General features: G+C 39.4%; 1 protein-coding gene across 1 annotated transcript in view; it reads left to right on the top strand.

Annotated features, from left to right (window-relative positions):
* Positions 1 to 16,345, top strand: part of PIK3C3 (phosphatidylinositol 3-kinase catalytic subunit type 3) — a 71,515-nt gene extending 55,170 nt beyond the window's left edge. Inside the window, exons 20-25 of the mRNA XM_070421071.1 lie at positions 137 to 221; positions 1,221 to 1,295; positions 10,647 to 10,815; positions 13,308 to 13,398; positions 13,856 to 13,981; positions 16,118 to 16,345. Of these exons, the coding sequence (XP_070277172.1) occupies positions 137 to 221; positions 1,221 to 1,295; positions 10,647 to 10,815; positions 13,308 to 13,398; positions 13,856 to 13,981; positions 16,118 to 16,132 (561 nt within the window). The 3' untranslated portion in view covers positions 16,133 to 16,345. The remainder of the gene's footprint in view (positions 1 to 136; positions 222 to 1,220; positions 1,296 to 10,646; positions 10,816 to 13,307; positions 13,399 to 13,855; positions 13,982 to 16,117) is intronic.
* The last annotated feature ends 2,109 nt before the right edge of the window (positions 16,346 to 18,454 follow it).

The raw sequence follows: 18,454 nt of genomic DNA on the forward strand, positions 1-18,454 counted from the left end.
CTTCCTAAAATCCACATTTTATAATTACAGACTAAATTTTGGATCAGATACCTATGGTAATTATTTAGTTTCGAAATGCCTAATGTATTTAAGAATTATATTGAATTTGTTAACATGTAAAATACTATCTTTTCAGAACTTTTTTAGAAAATACGCACCAAGTGACAATGGGCCCTATGGGATCAGTGCTGAGGTAATGGACACGTATGTTAAAAGCTGTGGTAAGTTTGACAGACTATTTCCTTCCATTGATATGTTAGAATGAAGGGAAGTAGGCTACTCTGCGATTTCCATATCCATACACATTTAGAATGTGTTAAGGTGTCTCAGTCCCTTCAGGCTACTATAACCATATTACCAGTTCTGGAGGCTGGAATTCCAACCATGGGTACCAGTATGGTCAGCTGAGGGTCATCTTTGGGTTGAAGACTTCTGTGTCATGTGGTGGATGGGGCTAGGGAGTCTGTGGTGTCTCTTTTACAAGAGCACTGATCCCATTCATGAGGACTTCACCCCCATCACCTAAGGACTTCCCAAAGGCCCCACCTTATAATACCACCACTTTGGCATTAGGATTCCAACATGTGGATTTGGGGGAGGCATAAAAATGCTCTATAAGAAGACTAAGATATATAAAATGTTGATAAAAGAAGTCATTAGTGGTTTTGATTAATAGTAATAATGAGGTATAAGTCCTATTGTGAGTTTCATAAATGTCTTTACTGCTTAAATGAATTCACTTATTTTCTATTGGCTGGCACTTCAGAATTGTTTCTGTAAAGTTTTTGTTTTGTTTTGTTTTTTTAAACCCTGCATTTACTTTTTTATCTTGTAGACAACACGATTATGGGTTGACTGACTCATTATGTGCATTTCTGTAGACACTTTTTTTTCACATCATCTTTAATGCATGTCTAATAAATGAGAAATGGTAGACCTGAAACCTGGTTTCACTTTTGAAACAAGTGGCTTTTATAATTTGACAGAATTCTACACGATTTTTTTTCTGTTGCAAATAGTAATTTCTTTTGAGTTTCAAATAATAAACTTCATAGAGTCAAAGCTTATAAATTTAATTTGAGAATTTAGGTGAGAAATCAAAAACAGTAGTAAGCAATTTGAAATTAAAGCAGCACACATTGCTTTTGTATTCAGCGCTCCATATAACCTGGTTTGCATGTGTTATTCACAGTGTGTTTGTTTTTTAACTGTTATTGCAGCTGGATATTGTGTGATTACATATATACTTGGAGTTGGAGACAGGCACTTGGATAACCTTTTGCTAACAAAAACAGGTAACGTATAACGGCTACTAGCAGATAGACATTTCATATGCCAGTGATTTCTTTCTTTTACCTTGGAATCTTTTTACCTTCGTAACAAAATAATATGCATAAGTGAAGGTAAATCATTGTCTTAAAAGTCCCTTTAAATCAAGGGTGGGGAACCTTTTTTCTGCTAAGGGCCATTTGGCTATTTATAACATCATTCTGGGGCCATCCAAAATTATCAATTTAAAAATTAGCCTGTGCTATATATATATTTGTTCAAACATTTAGTTAACTCATCCCTAATGCCATGGCAGGGCTAGACCAAGTGAATTCATGGGCTCTATATGGGCTGAGGGCTAATGTTCCCCACCCCTGCATATGGTACCTTTGAAGGCCATCTAGGGGAAATTCCCATCCTTTATAGCAGTGGTTCTCAACCTCCCTAATGCTGCGACCCTTTAATACAGTTCCTCATGTTGCGGTGACCCCCAACCATAAAATTATTTTCGTTGCTACTTCATAACTGTAATTTTGCTACGGTTATAAATCGTAATGTAATATCTGATATGCAGGATGTATTTTCATTGTTACAAATTGAACATAATTAAAGCATAGTGATTAATCACAAAAACAATATGTAATTATATATGTGTTTTCCAATGGTCTTAGGTAACCCCTGTGAAAGGGTCGCTTGACCCCCAAAAGGGTCGCGACCCACAGGTTGAGAACCGCTGCTTTATAGGAATCACTTTAGTAGTAATCTTCCAGATGGTCATCTAGCCCTTGCTTCTTAAAACCCTCCTTTGGTGGACAGTCATGGTGTGTGTAGGCAGTCCATTCCCTTTCTGTACAGCTCTAGTTAGAATGTTAAAGTGTTCTTTCTCTTACTAAATTCTCAGCAAACTTAACTCACTTTATGTTGGTTTTATAAATTGATTTTTAGAGAGAGAGGAAGGGAGAGGGATAAGGAGATAGAAACATTGATGAGTGCTCCTGCACTCCCCCTGCTGGGGATCAAACCCACAGCCCAGGCATGTGCCCTGACCTGGAATCAAACCGTGACCTCCTGGTTCATAGGTCAATGCTCAACCACTGAGCTACACTAGCTGGAGTGAACTCACTTTAACTTCTATCTTTAATTCTTTGTTTTTTCTATGGAAAAATTACTCCCCCTCCCCCTACTTCTTGATAACTCTTTTGTCCCATGGCTTTAAACATCTCTGGAAACAGCTTCCGAACTTACAGCTCTCTACCTCAGTCTATTTTATTAGCTTCAAATTGAAATATATAACCGCTTACCTGAACTCCCAATTATATCGCTAATTGTAAAAGTTGTCCCCTTCCTCCATCACCTGTCTGAAACCTGCTCTTCACCTCGCTCTCCCATCTCAATAAGTAGCCTTATCCACCCAGTTGTTTAAGCACCACACTTAGGTGACATTTTTAATATTCCTTGGCCTCATCTCACATATTTGACCTGTCAGCAAATCATGTCTACTCCTTACCTCCAAAATAAATCAAGAGGTTTTGTGCTTTCTTTTGCCCAGACTGTCTGAGTAAAATCTGACTTTTTACTGTGGCTGCCATGGCTCGCCCACACGACCAGTCTGAATGTTTCAATGTCAGACCACTCCTGCCTCAGCCAGCGCCCTGTTTCCTCTTCCTGGAAAGTTCTTTCAGATCTTTGCAAGTCTGACTTTGGTTGTTAAGTCTAAGTTCTCATAGCATTTCCTTAAAAGGATCCTCCTCTAATTCTCTGATCTGAAATAACATACCTGCCACCCCACCCTTCCCCATTACTCTCTATTGATTATTTTGTTTTGTTTTCTTTATACTAGTCATCACTAGCTGAAGTTTCTTTTTTATATAATTCAGTAAATATTTATTGAGCACCTGCTATGTGGCAGGTATTGTTGTAAGTGCTGGGGATACCAAAGTGAATAAAACACAAATCCTGACCCTAATGAAAGGTGTTGATTTCTTATATTCATCTTCTCCCATTCAAGATGCAGGTTCCTGCAGGGACCGTGTTCGTCCAGCTAGCCACCATGACTCAGAGCATTGATAACAGCTGGTTAAAGTATCAATAAATCAGTAGTCAATTATCTGCTCTTCTATGTAGCCCTTTTCTTCCCTAGGCTAAATAATTCTGTTGTTTTTAGCCTTCCTCAGAAAATAGATTTTAAATTATTTTTTTAAATGGTCTCGCAGTTAAGGACATTTTCTGTTTTGGTAGTATTTCTCCAAATTGTGATGCTAAGAATTTACATAATACATAGTATGCCGTCTAATTATTAATGGATAACCCTGTTAATTCACATAATCTGGTATTTCATCTACTCAGTTTTAAATTACTAATGTAAAAACCATCTGTGGTAGAACTTGCACGTGGGAACCTTGTCTCTGCCAGGCAATGGCTTTAATAACCAAGACTGAAGGACTGTAGCTGGATTGCCCTGGGGGTTGTCACCTAGTTTGTTAGTTTAGCAAAAGCTACTTATGAAATGTTACCATGTGTTTGGAGAGAATTGTAGTTTTGAAGAAGTGCTCTGGGTTGTTTCCTTAGTTCTCTTTTTGGTTGAATCTGTTAACCACATGGAACAAGCTACCAGAGTGATTCCATGTGTTTATTTGACTTAATCATTTTATAACAATGTGATCTTTAATGTATAGAGTAGCATACATCTACGATGTTACATTCGCAGATCTTGTATGCAGATATATTTGGGGGGAGGGGAATTGATAAATAATAGACTTTTTTTTCTTTAAGAATTGCTCTGTTTGGGGGGCGGGGTCATTTGGAAAGAGGAGTCTGCCTAATCTACTTTTTTTGGCCCAGGTTATAGTTACTTGTTTTATGGCAATTGAATTACAAAATTTCAGAAACAGTTTTAACTTTTTGTTACCAGTTTTCCACTAGAGGGTGCTTCAAATTTGCGTTTAAAAACAAAACTTTCCTTAAAATGTACTAAGTGAAAGGCACATTGTCTTTTTAAAAAACAGCATTTTTGAGTGATTTTTTTTCTTAACTTCTTTATAATTATTTTATCCAGATGTTTATCATACAGTTGGCATCTTAAGTCTTCCTCACTAGGGTAGATGTTTTCAATTTTCAGGTTTAACTTGAATGAAATTAGGTTATATAAGGAAAATCTGGTTCTGTTAGGCAAATGGAAGTATAATACATTCTTCAACTTTTAAAAGTAAATACAGATGACAGAAAGGGTCACACTGAGAAGTTTAGGATTGTGTGGAGGAAGATACATCACTGTATAAAGAGAATTTTAAAATCTTTGCAATGGTAATTTGAAAAAAAAAGTGAAATATGAGTCTCAGTTATTGATTTTCAAGAAGCCCCGTGCTTTTCATTTGGTTTCAGATAACCTTGGGACTTAACAACTTAGCTTGGTTGACATTTCTTCAGCTTGTGCAGCAGAGGGCGCTGTGTATCCACCATAAAAGTAAAGCACTGTCAGTTCCTTTGTCAGTGTATTGCCATGTGCTCAGTTGTAACCTTGTTTTATTGAAGCAAATTTGGGAGTGAACTGTGTTTCACTTATTAATGCATTGATATAGCATTATTTGAGCAAGAAATTTTAAAATGTAAGTGTGACATGGGAAAAAGCAAGTGGATTTTTTTGAGTTGATGTCCTTTGAGGAAACTTTCAAAGTAATCATTTGTGGCAGGACTCAAATGAAACATGATTTGGATTTATCCCAACTCTTTGAAGAAAGGATTATTTTTATATTTGAGAATTTGAGGGGATGAAAAAAGGACCACTATAACTGAAAAACCTGTTCATTGTTTATGGTATAGACTTTATAATAGAATTAACATGTAGAATTAATATGTAAATAACGGAAAAACGTTCACAAATGAAAACAAGGAGCTAAGTGTGTAGTACCAAAGAAGTTATTGTTAAGCTAAGGGTGGCCCTTCTAATCTGGATTTACACATTTCTATAGTGAGGAATGGTGGCTTTTTTGTCTGTCTTGACACTTCAGAGTAATAACCCTTTGAGCCAAGTAAACAAAAAGTTATTGTTATCCTAATCATAATTTTTAAATATATTTCCTATCCTGATCTTATTTATCATTCTTTAATTTTATGTGAAGTTGATTCATTTTGTTTTTTAATTCTTAGGAATAGTCTTGCATTGCATTAGTTAATATGTCAGTCTCAAAGTCAGATTAGTTGAGTTTAAATTGCTTTTCTACCATTTTGTGACTATGGGTAAGTTATCTAATATACCTATGACTCAGTCTTTTCTTCTGAATGTGTAAATAATAATAGAACCTCTCTCCTGGTAGTGTTGTGAGGGTTGAATTAGATACATAATAGAATTTTCCATGGTACTGAGCACATCTATATATAAAATGGTAATATGCAAATTAGCCAGGCATCACAACCAGCTCAGGAGGATGCTGTATCATGACCGCTCAGGAGGAGCTGCGTGCGCAGATGGGTGGGAGGGGACTGCATGCCGCCCCCAGCCCCAGCAGACACACATCAGGGGTGGGGGCAGTGGCTAGAGCAAAGCAGCCCAAGTCCCAGGTGCCTGGCGGCAGCTGGAGCAAAGCAGCCCGGGTCCCGGGTGCCAGAGGGAAGCCGGTGCCGGCAGCCAGGGGAAGGAAGGCCTATTCTTGCACAAATCTTCATTCATTGGGCCTCTAGTAATAAATAATTCTTGAGGTTGGCTAGCTTTTATGGTTTAGTTTGCTTTACCATCAGGAAGTAAGAATGCTTTCCATTTTTTGACTATGTAGCTGATATTTGGAATCATAATCTATAGTAACATCATAATGCTAATTAGACTGGACGGCCAAACAGCAGGACGACCGTCTGGACAACCTTCCGGACGAAGCTGGAGCAGCCACCAGGGCTGCAAGGGCCAAGCCCCTTGCATGAATTTTGTGCACCAGGCCTCTAGTTTTAGCAATAAGGAAATAATTAACTTATTTCAAAAAATTCCTTTTTACCACTCTAAATTTCAAACATTTTAAAGTTTCCGCCTTTAAATTCTCTTTTGAGTGGCTCTTAATTTTAGTAGCATAGGAAGTTATAGAAGAGGACAGTTTACTCATTGATTTAATGTTATCCTTTCTGTGTTTTAAGGTAAAGCTTGATATTTAAAAATATACTATATTTGTCTTATTTTTTTCCTCAAGACATAATACAGTTTATGATATTCAGAATCTTCTGATATGGAAAGAACTTAGTTACTATTCAAATAGTGGTGCCTCCTCAGCTGTTTGTATTTAAGTTAGTTTGGTAGATTAAGTATGCTGCAAAACCTAAAACTACAGACTTATTTTCTCAATGTGCTCGTTTATTTTCTGGGAAATGAGAGAAAGGGCTATAAACACTTTTATGTATTTAGTAAGCACTCAGTAAGTGCTTTTACAGTGAATAAATGAACTAGGGTTTTTTTGTGGGTTTTTTTTAATGTCATTTTTATCCATTCTTAGGGTTTCCAGGAAAATCTGTTTCCTGTCTAAACTTTCATTGTAAACTCTGGACATACTGTTATCTACCAATTTGATTGGTTTTCCTCAATACAAAACAGAGCCGGGCCCATAAGACCTTCACTTTTTAGCCATAATTTTTTTTAAGTCTTTGATCATTACTTTAGTTATTTAAATAATGAGAAGGACTTATCTTCATGTGAATAGTTTTCTTTTTAGACATTATTTAAATCTGATCTTTTGAAAGTTTCTTGAATATTTAGTATCAAGAAGTCTTCTCGTATTTACTGAAATCTTATAAAGAAAATGTTAATGATTGCTGTATGTTTTTTTTAATTAGATAGAAAAAATGGAAATTTAAAAACTCTATTAAATATTATTAATTTCAGGAGTCTACATTCTCTTTAATCCAAGATCTGCAAATGTCTTGACCTATAATTTTAGAAATAAGTTCTTGTCACTTATGCAAATAACAGGAAAATTTAATTAACTCCTCTTACCCCTTGTATATAGGAGATAATTACAGTCAACATTCAGTTTGTTTTATGTACACTTTACCTCCTCACTATTTAAGGTAATAGATTTGAATAATCTTCCTGAATTTCCTAATTAAGCTTTTAATTTTTTGAAGTGCATTTTTAAATCCTTACAAGTTTCCTTTACAGGTATTAACTTTAAAAGAGCCATTCATTCCCTTTGCTACTTAAGAGGTACATTTTCTTGAAGCATTAATAGCCTCTTTTCAAAATACATGACTCTGTGAACTTGCAAAGCATAATAATGGTTTCATTGTTAGATACTGAATCTTTTATACCTTATAATTAAGCAGTAATCCTGTTCCTTGAGAGTTTTCTTGTAAGAAGAATAGAAATACACTCTTCATTTGAAAGCAGCGAGGCATAGTTGACATTGGAATTCCAATAATGCCTGTAATGAAATGAAGAAAAGTGGGACTGAGTTTGGGTTTCCTATTAAAAGCAGAGAGCACATTAAATAAACCATGTATGATGGCTGATAGCTTTTGATACTGGGATGTCGTGATTCATTAAGGGTGCAGTTTTGAATCAAAGCTTGGTCAGATAGGTTATCTGCTCAAGTGCTGAGTACCATTAAGAATTATACTCATAACAAAACAAAGCATCACTTACATAATTAAATAAAACCAAGGGAATTTTAGCTATACCTGTACGAATAAGGGTAGAATGGTGTTTGTCTAACAAGGCAGAAAATGGTAACTCCAGAAAGAGAATAAAACACAAAATGAAGTGCTTAGCTTAGTTGGACAGAGGCTATATACAGGGTTTGCAGTTGTGGGTATATGAAATACAGAATTTATTCTTGTATTATGATTTATTAATCACTGTATTATGTTCCATATGAACAACTGTAAACCCACCTTTTCCCCACCCTGTATTTAGTTGAAGGCAGTAAAATCCTTAACAGAAGTTGATCATGGACTTTTCACCAAATTCTAGACAATTCAAAGATAGCCTATTCCCTTGAACCTTAAGAGATTAGGAGATGCCTCTGTTTTTATTTTGTTCATTAGGTTCAACATGTAGGTGAGGTCATATGGTATTTGTCTTTCTCTGACTGGCTTATTTCATGTAGCATCATAATCTCCAGGTCCATCCATGCTGTCACAAAATAAAAACAGAGGCATGGATACATGGAACAGACTCACAGCTGTCAGAGAGGAGGGAGGGAACTGGATGAAAGAAGGCAAAAGGATTAGCTAAAGAATGTATCTTATATGCATATCCCATAGACACAGACTGCAGAGTGGTGATGGCCAGAGGGAAGGAGGGGTGGGGCTAGGTGGAGGTGGGCAAAAGGGGGGAAACAGATGTCATAGAGCCAACAATAAAAGTAAAGTTAGAGATTAGGAGATGATGCTTTCCCAGGGAGTACTGCAATTACCAAATCTTATTCTAAAACTAGTTTTTTTTCTTTTTGGAATCATGGACTTCATTTGGGAATTTGGTGAACTCAGGATTTTCCAAAAATTTGATTTCATTATGTTTAGAGACCTCTGGAGCCTATTTTAGAATTCTGAAATGTGTTTTTCAATCATGAGTAATACACAAAACTATTTTAAACAGAAATGAAACCCCCTGTGTTGACATATTGCATTTTATAATCTTAAATATGTACCACATAAAACCTGGTATTAACTTCTTGTACATATTCTCTTCCATAACTAAAAAACAGATTTATGGATTAAATCATGTTACAAACTTGCAAAATTTAATCTAGCAACATTAATATGACAAAAGTAAATTGAAGTTGTCACTTGTAGTGTGACGATGGTACAGTTAATATAGTGGAAGTTTGAGTTCAGAGTGTTGTTAATATATCCCATGTGAACATTCTTATATCGCTTTTCTCTACTTGAACCTACTTCATAACCTCCATTGTCAAGATGCTGCCATGTAATTTCAAGGTAGAACTAATCCTGCTTCTGTTAGTATCAGCCTGCAACAATTAAAGTTGCCTTGCTGTTGGATACTAACTCAGTCACCAACACTGAAATAACACTAAAGTACTATTAGTAATGTAGCATCCAGAGGATCCAGATTTGACCTCTTTCATTGATATTTTTTAATCCTCACTCAAGGATATGTTTCTATTGATTTGAGGGAGAGAGAGAAATATCATGTGAGAGAGAAACATCTATGGGTTGCCTCACCGGGAATCGACCCAACAGCCTTTTAGTGTACAGGACAGTGCTTCATCCAACTGAGCTACCCGGCCATGGCGGCCTTTTTTGTTTTTATTTTAGATCTTCATGGAAACGAAGGCAGGAAATTTTAAAACAAAACGACCCATTATAAGAACTTTCAGATTTCTAGAAGAAAATTTCTCACATCAACAATGTTATTGAAAGTTGTATAAGCTGTAAATGTGAAATTGAGATGACTTTGGTTAAATAAATGCAAAATAGCTACATTGACTCTCCATTATCCCAGGTTTTAGAACTATAACAAAAATAAATGAAACAAGGTTTTTTATTATAAGACTCTTAATGGTTCTTTAACAGTTTAGTGTGGAGAAGAAAGATAAGTAAATAAATAATTTTAATATACACTTAGCTGAAATGTTTAAAAACAAATAGTAGCATCCCTGCCTTAAACAACTTCTTGTAAATCACACGATGTTTATGAATTCTATGGTGAAGCATTCTCTAAAGCAGCGGTTGCCAACCGGTGGCCCACGGACTACTGGTGATCCGTGAGGTCCGATAGGTTGGCGACCTCTGCTCTAAAGTGAACGAACGATCCTATTCTTACATACCTGGTCTGTGAGTTTAGATGACTGCTCCAGGTTTGTCTTCATGGGCAGTGCAGCTGTATTCAGCTCTTGGCTGACATGAACACTGTGCTTGGTTTCTTAGTCTGCAGGTAACGAGTGACACAGATTAGTTGGAAATGTTTCAGAAGAAGCTAACAGTATAATGTGAAATATAAGGGATTTTTTTTAGCAGGGGATTGTGGCTTTGTCCTAGAAATACTTAAAGGAAATGGTCTTCTGCTATATGAAGGGTAGCTCGCTTAAATGTTAGCATGAGAAACTTGCTACAAGATACTTATTGATACTAACATCTTAAAGAAGTTGTTCAGGCTTTGCTAACTGGATTATGGAGATCTAAAAGTAGGATTTAAATTTTTAATATTCCTGTGGAATGATTTTAAGCATAATTTTAGCTGGATGAATGTGAGTTTAATGAACTAAGATATGCTCTGAAGGCTACTCCCAAGCCTGGGATTAGAGGGTCATCAATTTACTAGACTTTGTCCATGAACTGATAGACTTTATGAAGAGAAACCACTTTACCAAATGTATGACATATCCACTTCCTAGTTCCTTAAGATAATTATGGAAACAAATGTGTTTCTTATCAACACCTAGGCAAACTCTTCCACATAGACTTTGGATATATCTTGGGTCGGGATCCGAAGCCTCTTCCTCCTCCAATGAAGCTGAATAAAGAGATGGTGGAAGGCATGGGGGGCACGCAGAGCGAGCAGTACCAGGAGTTCCGGAAGCAGTGCTACACGGCTTTCCTCCACCTGCGAAGGTAAGTGGGTTTGCTTGGCAGAGAGAATTTTGGTAAACTCATTTTATAGAGCAAGAAAAGTAGAGTTGTTCAAACATCTACTTCAGAAAGTTCCGTTTTCACTGTTTCCACTTGCCTCCTTCCTTTGCCTTCTCTAGTAAGGCTGCTAGTCTTACTCGGCTGTTGAAACTAATTTCATTGAGATATACAGGTGTATCTATTGCCATTTTTGCTCCTCGCATCTTTGGTATAGCTGACCATGTCTCTGTTTCTAAAAACCTTTCTTATATTTGGTGTAACCCTCTCTCCTGTTTTCTTTGTTCCTTACTGGTCACTTCTTCTTTGCTGGTTCCTGTCCTCTTCTGTCTACCTCTACACAATGAATGTCTACAGTTTTCATTATCAGTCTATGGGTTCTGATCTTTTTTCCCTTAACTCTCTCCGTAAGCATTTAATCCAGACTTGTAACTTTAAATGGGATCCAAATGCTGATGACATCAAACTAATCCCATCAGCCCTGATAGCTCCTCTGAGATATACCTAACTGCCTACTTGATATCTTTGCTGAGAATTTAGGATGCATCTCAAACTCAGTATGTCTGAAATGGAATTCTTGATTCCCTGCCCTAAATCCTGTTCTTCATTCATTATTATTTTGATGGGTAACCACTCATTCCCATTTCTTAGGCTAAATCCTCAGTGAGATTCAGTCCCTGTTCTCTCTCCCCACCTCCACTTGTGTGTCACCCACTCCATCCCCAGAATATAGCTCCATCACTTCCATATTGTTTCTCTTACCCTGGAGTCTGTGAAAGTTCCCCTGCCTCCATTGTTATTCCCCACAAGGTGGCCAATGTGAGCTTTCAGAAATGCAAATCTGAGTGTTCTGTTCAACTCTTTAAATTCAGTGGCTTCTCAGTACATTTAAAATAAAATCATACTTCTTTAAGGTGACTCCCCACCCCTCAATCTCTGACTGTTTCCTGTTTTACTTTATTTTTTAAATCTTGTATCAGTCACCCAGGTATGACATTATTTTCTTAAACAGCTTATTGTATGAGCTCCCAACCTCTTCCAGAATGTGAGCTTCGTGAATGTAGGAGCCTTGATTGTTCAGTTCACCACTATGTCCTTAGTGTCTAGAGCAGTGCATAGAGTGAGTGTTCGGTAAATATTTGTTGGTTGAATGAATAAAATTATTTGAGTAGAAGTAAAATGACATCTTTGATATGCTTTTTATCAGTTCTCACAAGAAACCAGTAACTTCAAGCTAAGTTAAAACTGTTTTGATATCATCTTACTTTTTTTTTTTTTTTCCCAAAGAGAATCAGTGAGTTAGGGCCTAATTTGATGAGAGGATTATATCAAGGTAGAAATTTTCATTATAGTCCCTCTTGGCTTTCATGGGCAATATAAAATATTTATATTAGGTAATTTGAGGTTTATGTGTATAGTCATTTTTGTCTTTAGTTCCATTATCATCACAGTTCCAGCAGTAAATGGTTTTTATGTCACAGATTGAGCTTTTTCACACTATGGATAGGCAGACGGCTGAAATGAAGATTCTGCACCTCCTGCATCCTGGCCTCCATGCCCTAGAGAGGACAGTGCAGGGCACCTGTGTTGGCCCTTCTTCTGAAACCAAAGCTGTCTTACTCACACCCACCTCCAAAGTCTAACCTGAACCTCCTTTCATCACTAGAGTGCTGAGGGGCCACTGAGACCATGGCTGTTCCAGGAGGGGGTCTGGGCTGGAGGTGGATTGTGCTTCTGTGCACCCATGTACTCCATCCCCCGGGCTCCACCTCTGGATGAGCATGTGGAATAGTAGCACTCCTCTTTGTTTGGAGTAAGGTGAAAGTTTGAGGATTGGTGAGGATAAACCTGTAGTTCCTGTTGGGGTCACCATAATCCAAAGATGATGGTATTTAAGTATCTTGCTCATTTTTAATACTGTAGAGTACTAGCTATTTTCTCCTTCCTTTAGCATTGCTTCTATTCAGCCCAGTCACTGGTTTCTAAAGTGGTGATTCATGTCTCTGGAGGGTACTCCTGAATGGTTAGTGGGATGGCAGTGTTTCCCTTTCATGCATTTACCCCTGGCACTGAGGTGGTCTTAGAGTGGCAGGTCCTTGTCGTCATTTAGCAAAGGCAGATATTCATGGCTTAGCCAAATGATAATTAGGTATAAAAGGGATTCTCTTACACCCCATTAAAAAGAATGTACTCCCTGAAAACTGAAGAAAAAAAAGTGATTATTTGGTGATTACTCCAAAAGTTTGTTCCATAGTGTAGGACCTAGAAATGGTATTATATTAAGACCCCAGAGTAAGATATTTTTTCGAGGCTTGCTTTCATTGAGACAGCTGGTGAATAGTCTCACATTCCATTTTCTTTCGGGGTAACAGTAATTGTTATAGAGATCCGGGTACCACTATTTCTAGGAGTGTTTTTGATATGAGAAGAACTGCAAAATTCTAATGAATTGTTATTTTTTCCCCAATCACCCTTAGGTATTCTAATCTAATTTTGAACTTATTTTCCTTGATGGTGGATGCAAACATTCCAGATATTGCTCTTGAACCAGATAAAACTGTGAAAAAGGTAATTTCTATATATCCTCGAACATCAGTCTACTTTTCATATATGAAAGATTTAACAATCCATTTCCCTTGTTTTTTCAGCCCCAGTATAGCTTTTTTAACTTGAATTGTAAACTTTCTAAAGGGCACCAACAGTGTCAGAGATGAAATTTCTCTGGTTGTGGAAAAGAGTAATTGGCATCAAAAACCGAGTTCTGACATAACTGGTCCTTTCTTCCTCTCTTTCTAAAACCAATCAATCAATAAAAACATTTTTTATTTAAAAGAGCATATAGCAAAAGCAGTAAACTTCCACACTCAAATGAGCAGTTTTCAGAACTCCTTAGAAGTCCTGAATTATTTCTTTGATGTAGAAATAACTCATACTGCAGTGTAATGTCTACATCCGTTTAATTCTATGTCTTTGAAATATGCCTGGTTCTCTTTGTTCAGAAGACTAACAGACTGTGGCCTTGTAGGTTCAGGATAAATTCCGCCTGGACCTGTCGGACGAGGAGGCGGTGCATTACATGCAGAGTCTGATTGACGAGAGTGTCCACGCCCTGTTTGCTGCAGTGGTGGAGCAGATTCACAAGTTTGCCCAGGTCAGTTCCCTGAGGGAAGCATACTTTTCCCACTTCTCCACCTGCTGCCCAGAGTCCTCATGGAGCCACACTCCTCATGCCAGCTCCTGACTCTTCTGGGATGTTTTGGGGGGTGAAGCCTTTTTTGCTATTTCACTGGCCATCTGATGTGAACATGTTTCATGCACAGTCAACTCTCAAACATTCCACTTACATTTTCTTAGTGGATTGTCAACTTGGGTGTCTTCGTCCTTTGTGATCAGTGATGATTATAAGCCCTTCTTGCAAATGACTTTGGGTTTAGTGGAGGCCATGCCAACTGAGACTTAACGCGTGTTAAGTTTTGATGCATGGTGAAGTTTTAGGGAAGGATTTCGAGGCTGAGAAAAGCAATGCATACCACACACTGAAAAGGTGTATCTGTAGACTTGCTGTTAACAGTATCTTTCATACAAATGTCTGATGAGGGAAGACCTTTCCACACTAGCTGATGATGATAAACCTCAGATTTAAAACCTGTTTAAATTATGGATTTCGTAATGATGATTAGGAAAATGGTTAGCATACAGAAAAATTAGGTCTCTTTCCTCTCCACCCTCACATGCTTCTCCTTGTGAACTCCCTCCTGACTTCTTAACACAGTTACTAATACTTCTAATTTCCTAAGCTCAAAGTCAGTCTGCTTGGACTCCCCCCTCACCCAGTGTCCACTGTGTCATCAAAGCCTATTCAGATCTTTAATCATTTCTTTAATTTTCCTTTTCTGTAATTTCTGAGATGAAAGAGAGAATCATTGATTGGCTGCCTCCTGCACGCTCGCCGCCCCGCCCCAAGGGGGGATTGAGCCCACAACCAGGGCATGTTTCCTGACCAGGAATTAAACCATGACCTCCTGGTTCATAGGTCAGCCCCCCAACCACTGAGCCATGCTACAGAAGACTGTTTTTTAAAGGATTAGAATAAGCTAAGAGTTTGTTTTTTTCTGTAAAAAGCATGTGTTTAACTTTTTCTAAGCATCTTATAAATCTACTAGAGGCCCGGTACACAAAAATTTGTGCACTGGGGGGGCGGGGGTCCCCTCAGCCCGGCCTGTGCCCTCTCGCAGTCTGGGACCCCTTGAGGGATGTCCACTTGCTGGCTTAGGCCCGCGCCCCAGGGGATCAGGCCTAAGCTGGCAGTCAGACATCCCTCTGGGAGCCCTGGAGCCCTCGGGGGATGTTCACTTGCCAGCGGGGACCAGGCCTAAGCTGCAGTCAGACATCCTTAGCACTGCTGAGGAGGCGGGAGAGGCTCCCACCATCACTGCTCTGCTGGCAGCCGTCAGCCTGGCTTGTGGCTGAGCAGAGCTCCCCCTGTGGGAGCGCACTAACCACCAGGGGGTAGCTCCTGCATTGAGCGTCTGCCCCCTGGTGGTCAATGTGTGTCATAGTGACCAGTCATTCCCAGTTGTTCTGCTGTTAGGGTCAATTTGTATATTACCCTTTTATTATATGCCTGGTGCACGGGTGGGGGCCAGCTGGTTTGCCCTGAAGGGTGTCCCGGATCAGGATGGGGGTCCCGCTTGGGTGCCTGGCCAGCCTGGGAGAGGGGCTGAGGGCTGTTTTCAGACTGGCCACACCCCCTTCAGGGTGGAGGTTCCTGCTGGGGTGCCTAGCCAGCTTGGGTGAGGGGCTGAGGGCCATTTTCAGGTTGGCCACACCCCCTTCAGCGAGGGGAGTCCTGCTGGAGTGCCTGGCCAGCCTGGGTGCAGGGCTGAGGGCTGTTTGCAGGCTGGCCACGGCCCCCAGCCACTCAAGCTCCCAGTGGAGGCTGGCTGGAAGCAGGTATCTAGGATTTATTTATCTTCTATAATTGAAACTTTGTTGCCTTGAGCAGAGGCCACAGCCAGCCAGGGCAGGCGGGAATCTTGGCTTCCTCCATCGCCCGGGCAACCAAGCCTCCTGCTTGCTCCAGCTCTGTGGCTGCTGGCCACCATCTTGGTTGGGTTAATTTGCATGTAGTCGCTCTGATTGGCTGGTGGGTGTGGCGTGGGGTGTAGCGAAGTTACAATTTGCATGTTTCTCTTTTATTAGATGAGATAACTATTGTTTATTTTTCTTTGTGAACATTGAAGCTAATTATGTTCTCTTTGTTTCTTTATGTTGTTAATTTTTATAGTACTGGAGAAAATGAAACTGGGTTTGGTCGCCCAAGAAGCAACCTGTGTATAATGAAGACTTCAGAGTAACAAGCAAGCAAGAATGTTTAATCTTCCAGATACCATATATCCTAAATGTTACATGGTGTCTGAATCCCTTGGATGTCAGTGCTTAAATATGTTCTTGAAGGGTTTTGTTTTAAAATATTGTATATATTTATTTTCAAATATACACATTATTAATAACCTAGGACGTGAGAAGCTAATTCTAGGCTCATGTACATATGAGAGTTTGGGAGAAATTTTATGCTCTGTAACTAGAGGCCCGGTGCATGACATTCGTGCACTGGATGGGGTTGTCCCTCAGCCCAGCCTGCGCCTTCTCACAGTCCGGGACCCCTTGCTCCTTACCGCCCACCTGCAGCCAGCAGAGGTGGGAGAGGCTTCCGCCACCACCGCTGCGCTCACCAGCCATGAGCCAGCTGAGCGGCACTCCCCCTGTGGGAATGCACTGACCACCAGGGGACAGCTCCTGCATTGAGCGTCTGCCCCCTTGTGATCAGTACACATCATAGCGACCGGTCATTCTGCCTTTTGGTCAATTTGCATATTAGCCTTTTATTATATAGGACTAGTGGCCCGGTGCATGAAATTCATGCACATTGAAAGGGAATTAATTAGAGGAAATATTTTAATATTGCTATTTGCCCTTTATCTATAATAGAAGTGTCAGAGATGAAAGAAAATTAGTAAAATGTATATGAAAATAATATATAAATTTATTTATAAATAAATATTAACAAAAACAAAGACATGATATAAAAACAACAAAAACATGATATGAAAACAACAAAAACCGGCCCGATAGGAAGAGCCTCCCTCTGCTCTGCGATTGATCCCGAGCCCCAACAGGGTGGGCATGGCCTCCCTGTGGGTGGGATCAATGGCAGAGCCCCAGTCTGGTGGAAAGGGCCTCCCTCTGCTCTGTGATTGATCCGAGAGTCCCAGCAGGGTGGGCAGGGCCTCCCTCTGTGGGGCATCGATCTGGGGTCCCCGTGATCCATCACCCTACAGAGGGAGGCCCAGGCCACTGGCCAGTGACACTGGCGGATGGGCGGGGCCTGCCAGCTATCTCCCCACAGAGGGAGGCCCTTCTCACCTGGCCTCGTCTCCGGCATTGATCCCTGCCCACAGGGAGGCCCTGCCCACCCTTCTGGGGCTCTGGGATCAATCGCAGAGCAGAGGGAGGCCCTTACCACCAGGCCGGGGCTCTGCCATTAATCGCTGCCCACAGGGAGGCCCTGCCTGACCTGCCCGCCCTGCCAGGGCTCTGTGATCAATGCTGCACCAAGGGAGGCCCTGCCCACCTGGCCGGGGCTCTGTGATGAGCCCTCCCAGCTGCGGCTTTGTCCGAAAGGACGTCTGGAAGACGTCTGGTCTATCTGGTCTAATTAGCATATTACCCTTTTATTAGTATAGATAGTAAAACACTATGGTCTTTGAGTTTGAAATATCCTTTTTTTCCGTTATCACATCAGGAGAGCAGTTATATGAATTTGGATTAATTGTCTCAGTTTAGAAGTTTTTTTGTTTTGTTTATCTCTCCCTTCCCTTCTGTCTACAGTATTTGTTTTTGCCTAATTTACAATACTTAAAGATTTACATGTTATAGCTCATTCTTTTACAGTTCATTTTAAATAAGACATTCATTTTCTCTTATAAATACTGGTTTTGGGTTGTTGTTGTTTTTTAAACTATAGTTCCCAGTTCTCCTAGGTTGTAAATACTTAAAGTAGGATATGAAAATGTAGCCAAAAGGTAAACCGCCTTCAGGATGGAGCCCAAGGTATTTTTACATATACGTTTAAGCATAAACTGTCTTTCTGAAGTAAATCTTTTTTGAATCAGCTTAGTTTTTAAACGACTTTGAAATAGCTCCCCTGGAACTGTTAATATATCTTCTCTGATTTTAACCAAGTGATTTTTTTGTCTTTTAAGACTAGAAGTTCCACTAATCCATCCAGCTTTTTTGCCTCATGCAACTTTGAGAAAAAGGAATAAACAAAAACTGAGAAGAGCAATGCAATAATAATCCTTGCAAATTAACATGTTGCATAGTCTTGTGACTTTGTTTTGAAAGGAAAAGAATAGTTGATTCTCTCGGTGCTAAATAAATATTAAATGTCAAGTGACAGAGGAGATTAAGAAGGTTTACTTAAGTCACCGTTTCAGAGAATACCATTAATTATAATGTTTACTTGTCCCTAAATTCTCATCTGTGAGTTTGTCTCTGGAGTGGAGTTACCACCTAGAAAGGAAGCATGTAATTAGGAGACACCCTAGAGGCACTTGGACTG

This window comes from Myotis yumanensis, unplaced genomic scaffold, assembly GCF_028538775.1.
Source record: "Myotis yumanensis isolate MYYU_CA2020_CCGP unplaced genomic scaffold, mMyoYum1.0.hap1 SCAF_7, whole genome shotgun sequence".
NCBI lineage: Eukaryota > Metazoa > Chordata > Mammalia > Chiroptera > Vespertilionidae > Myotis > Myotis yumanensis.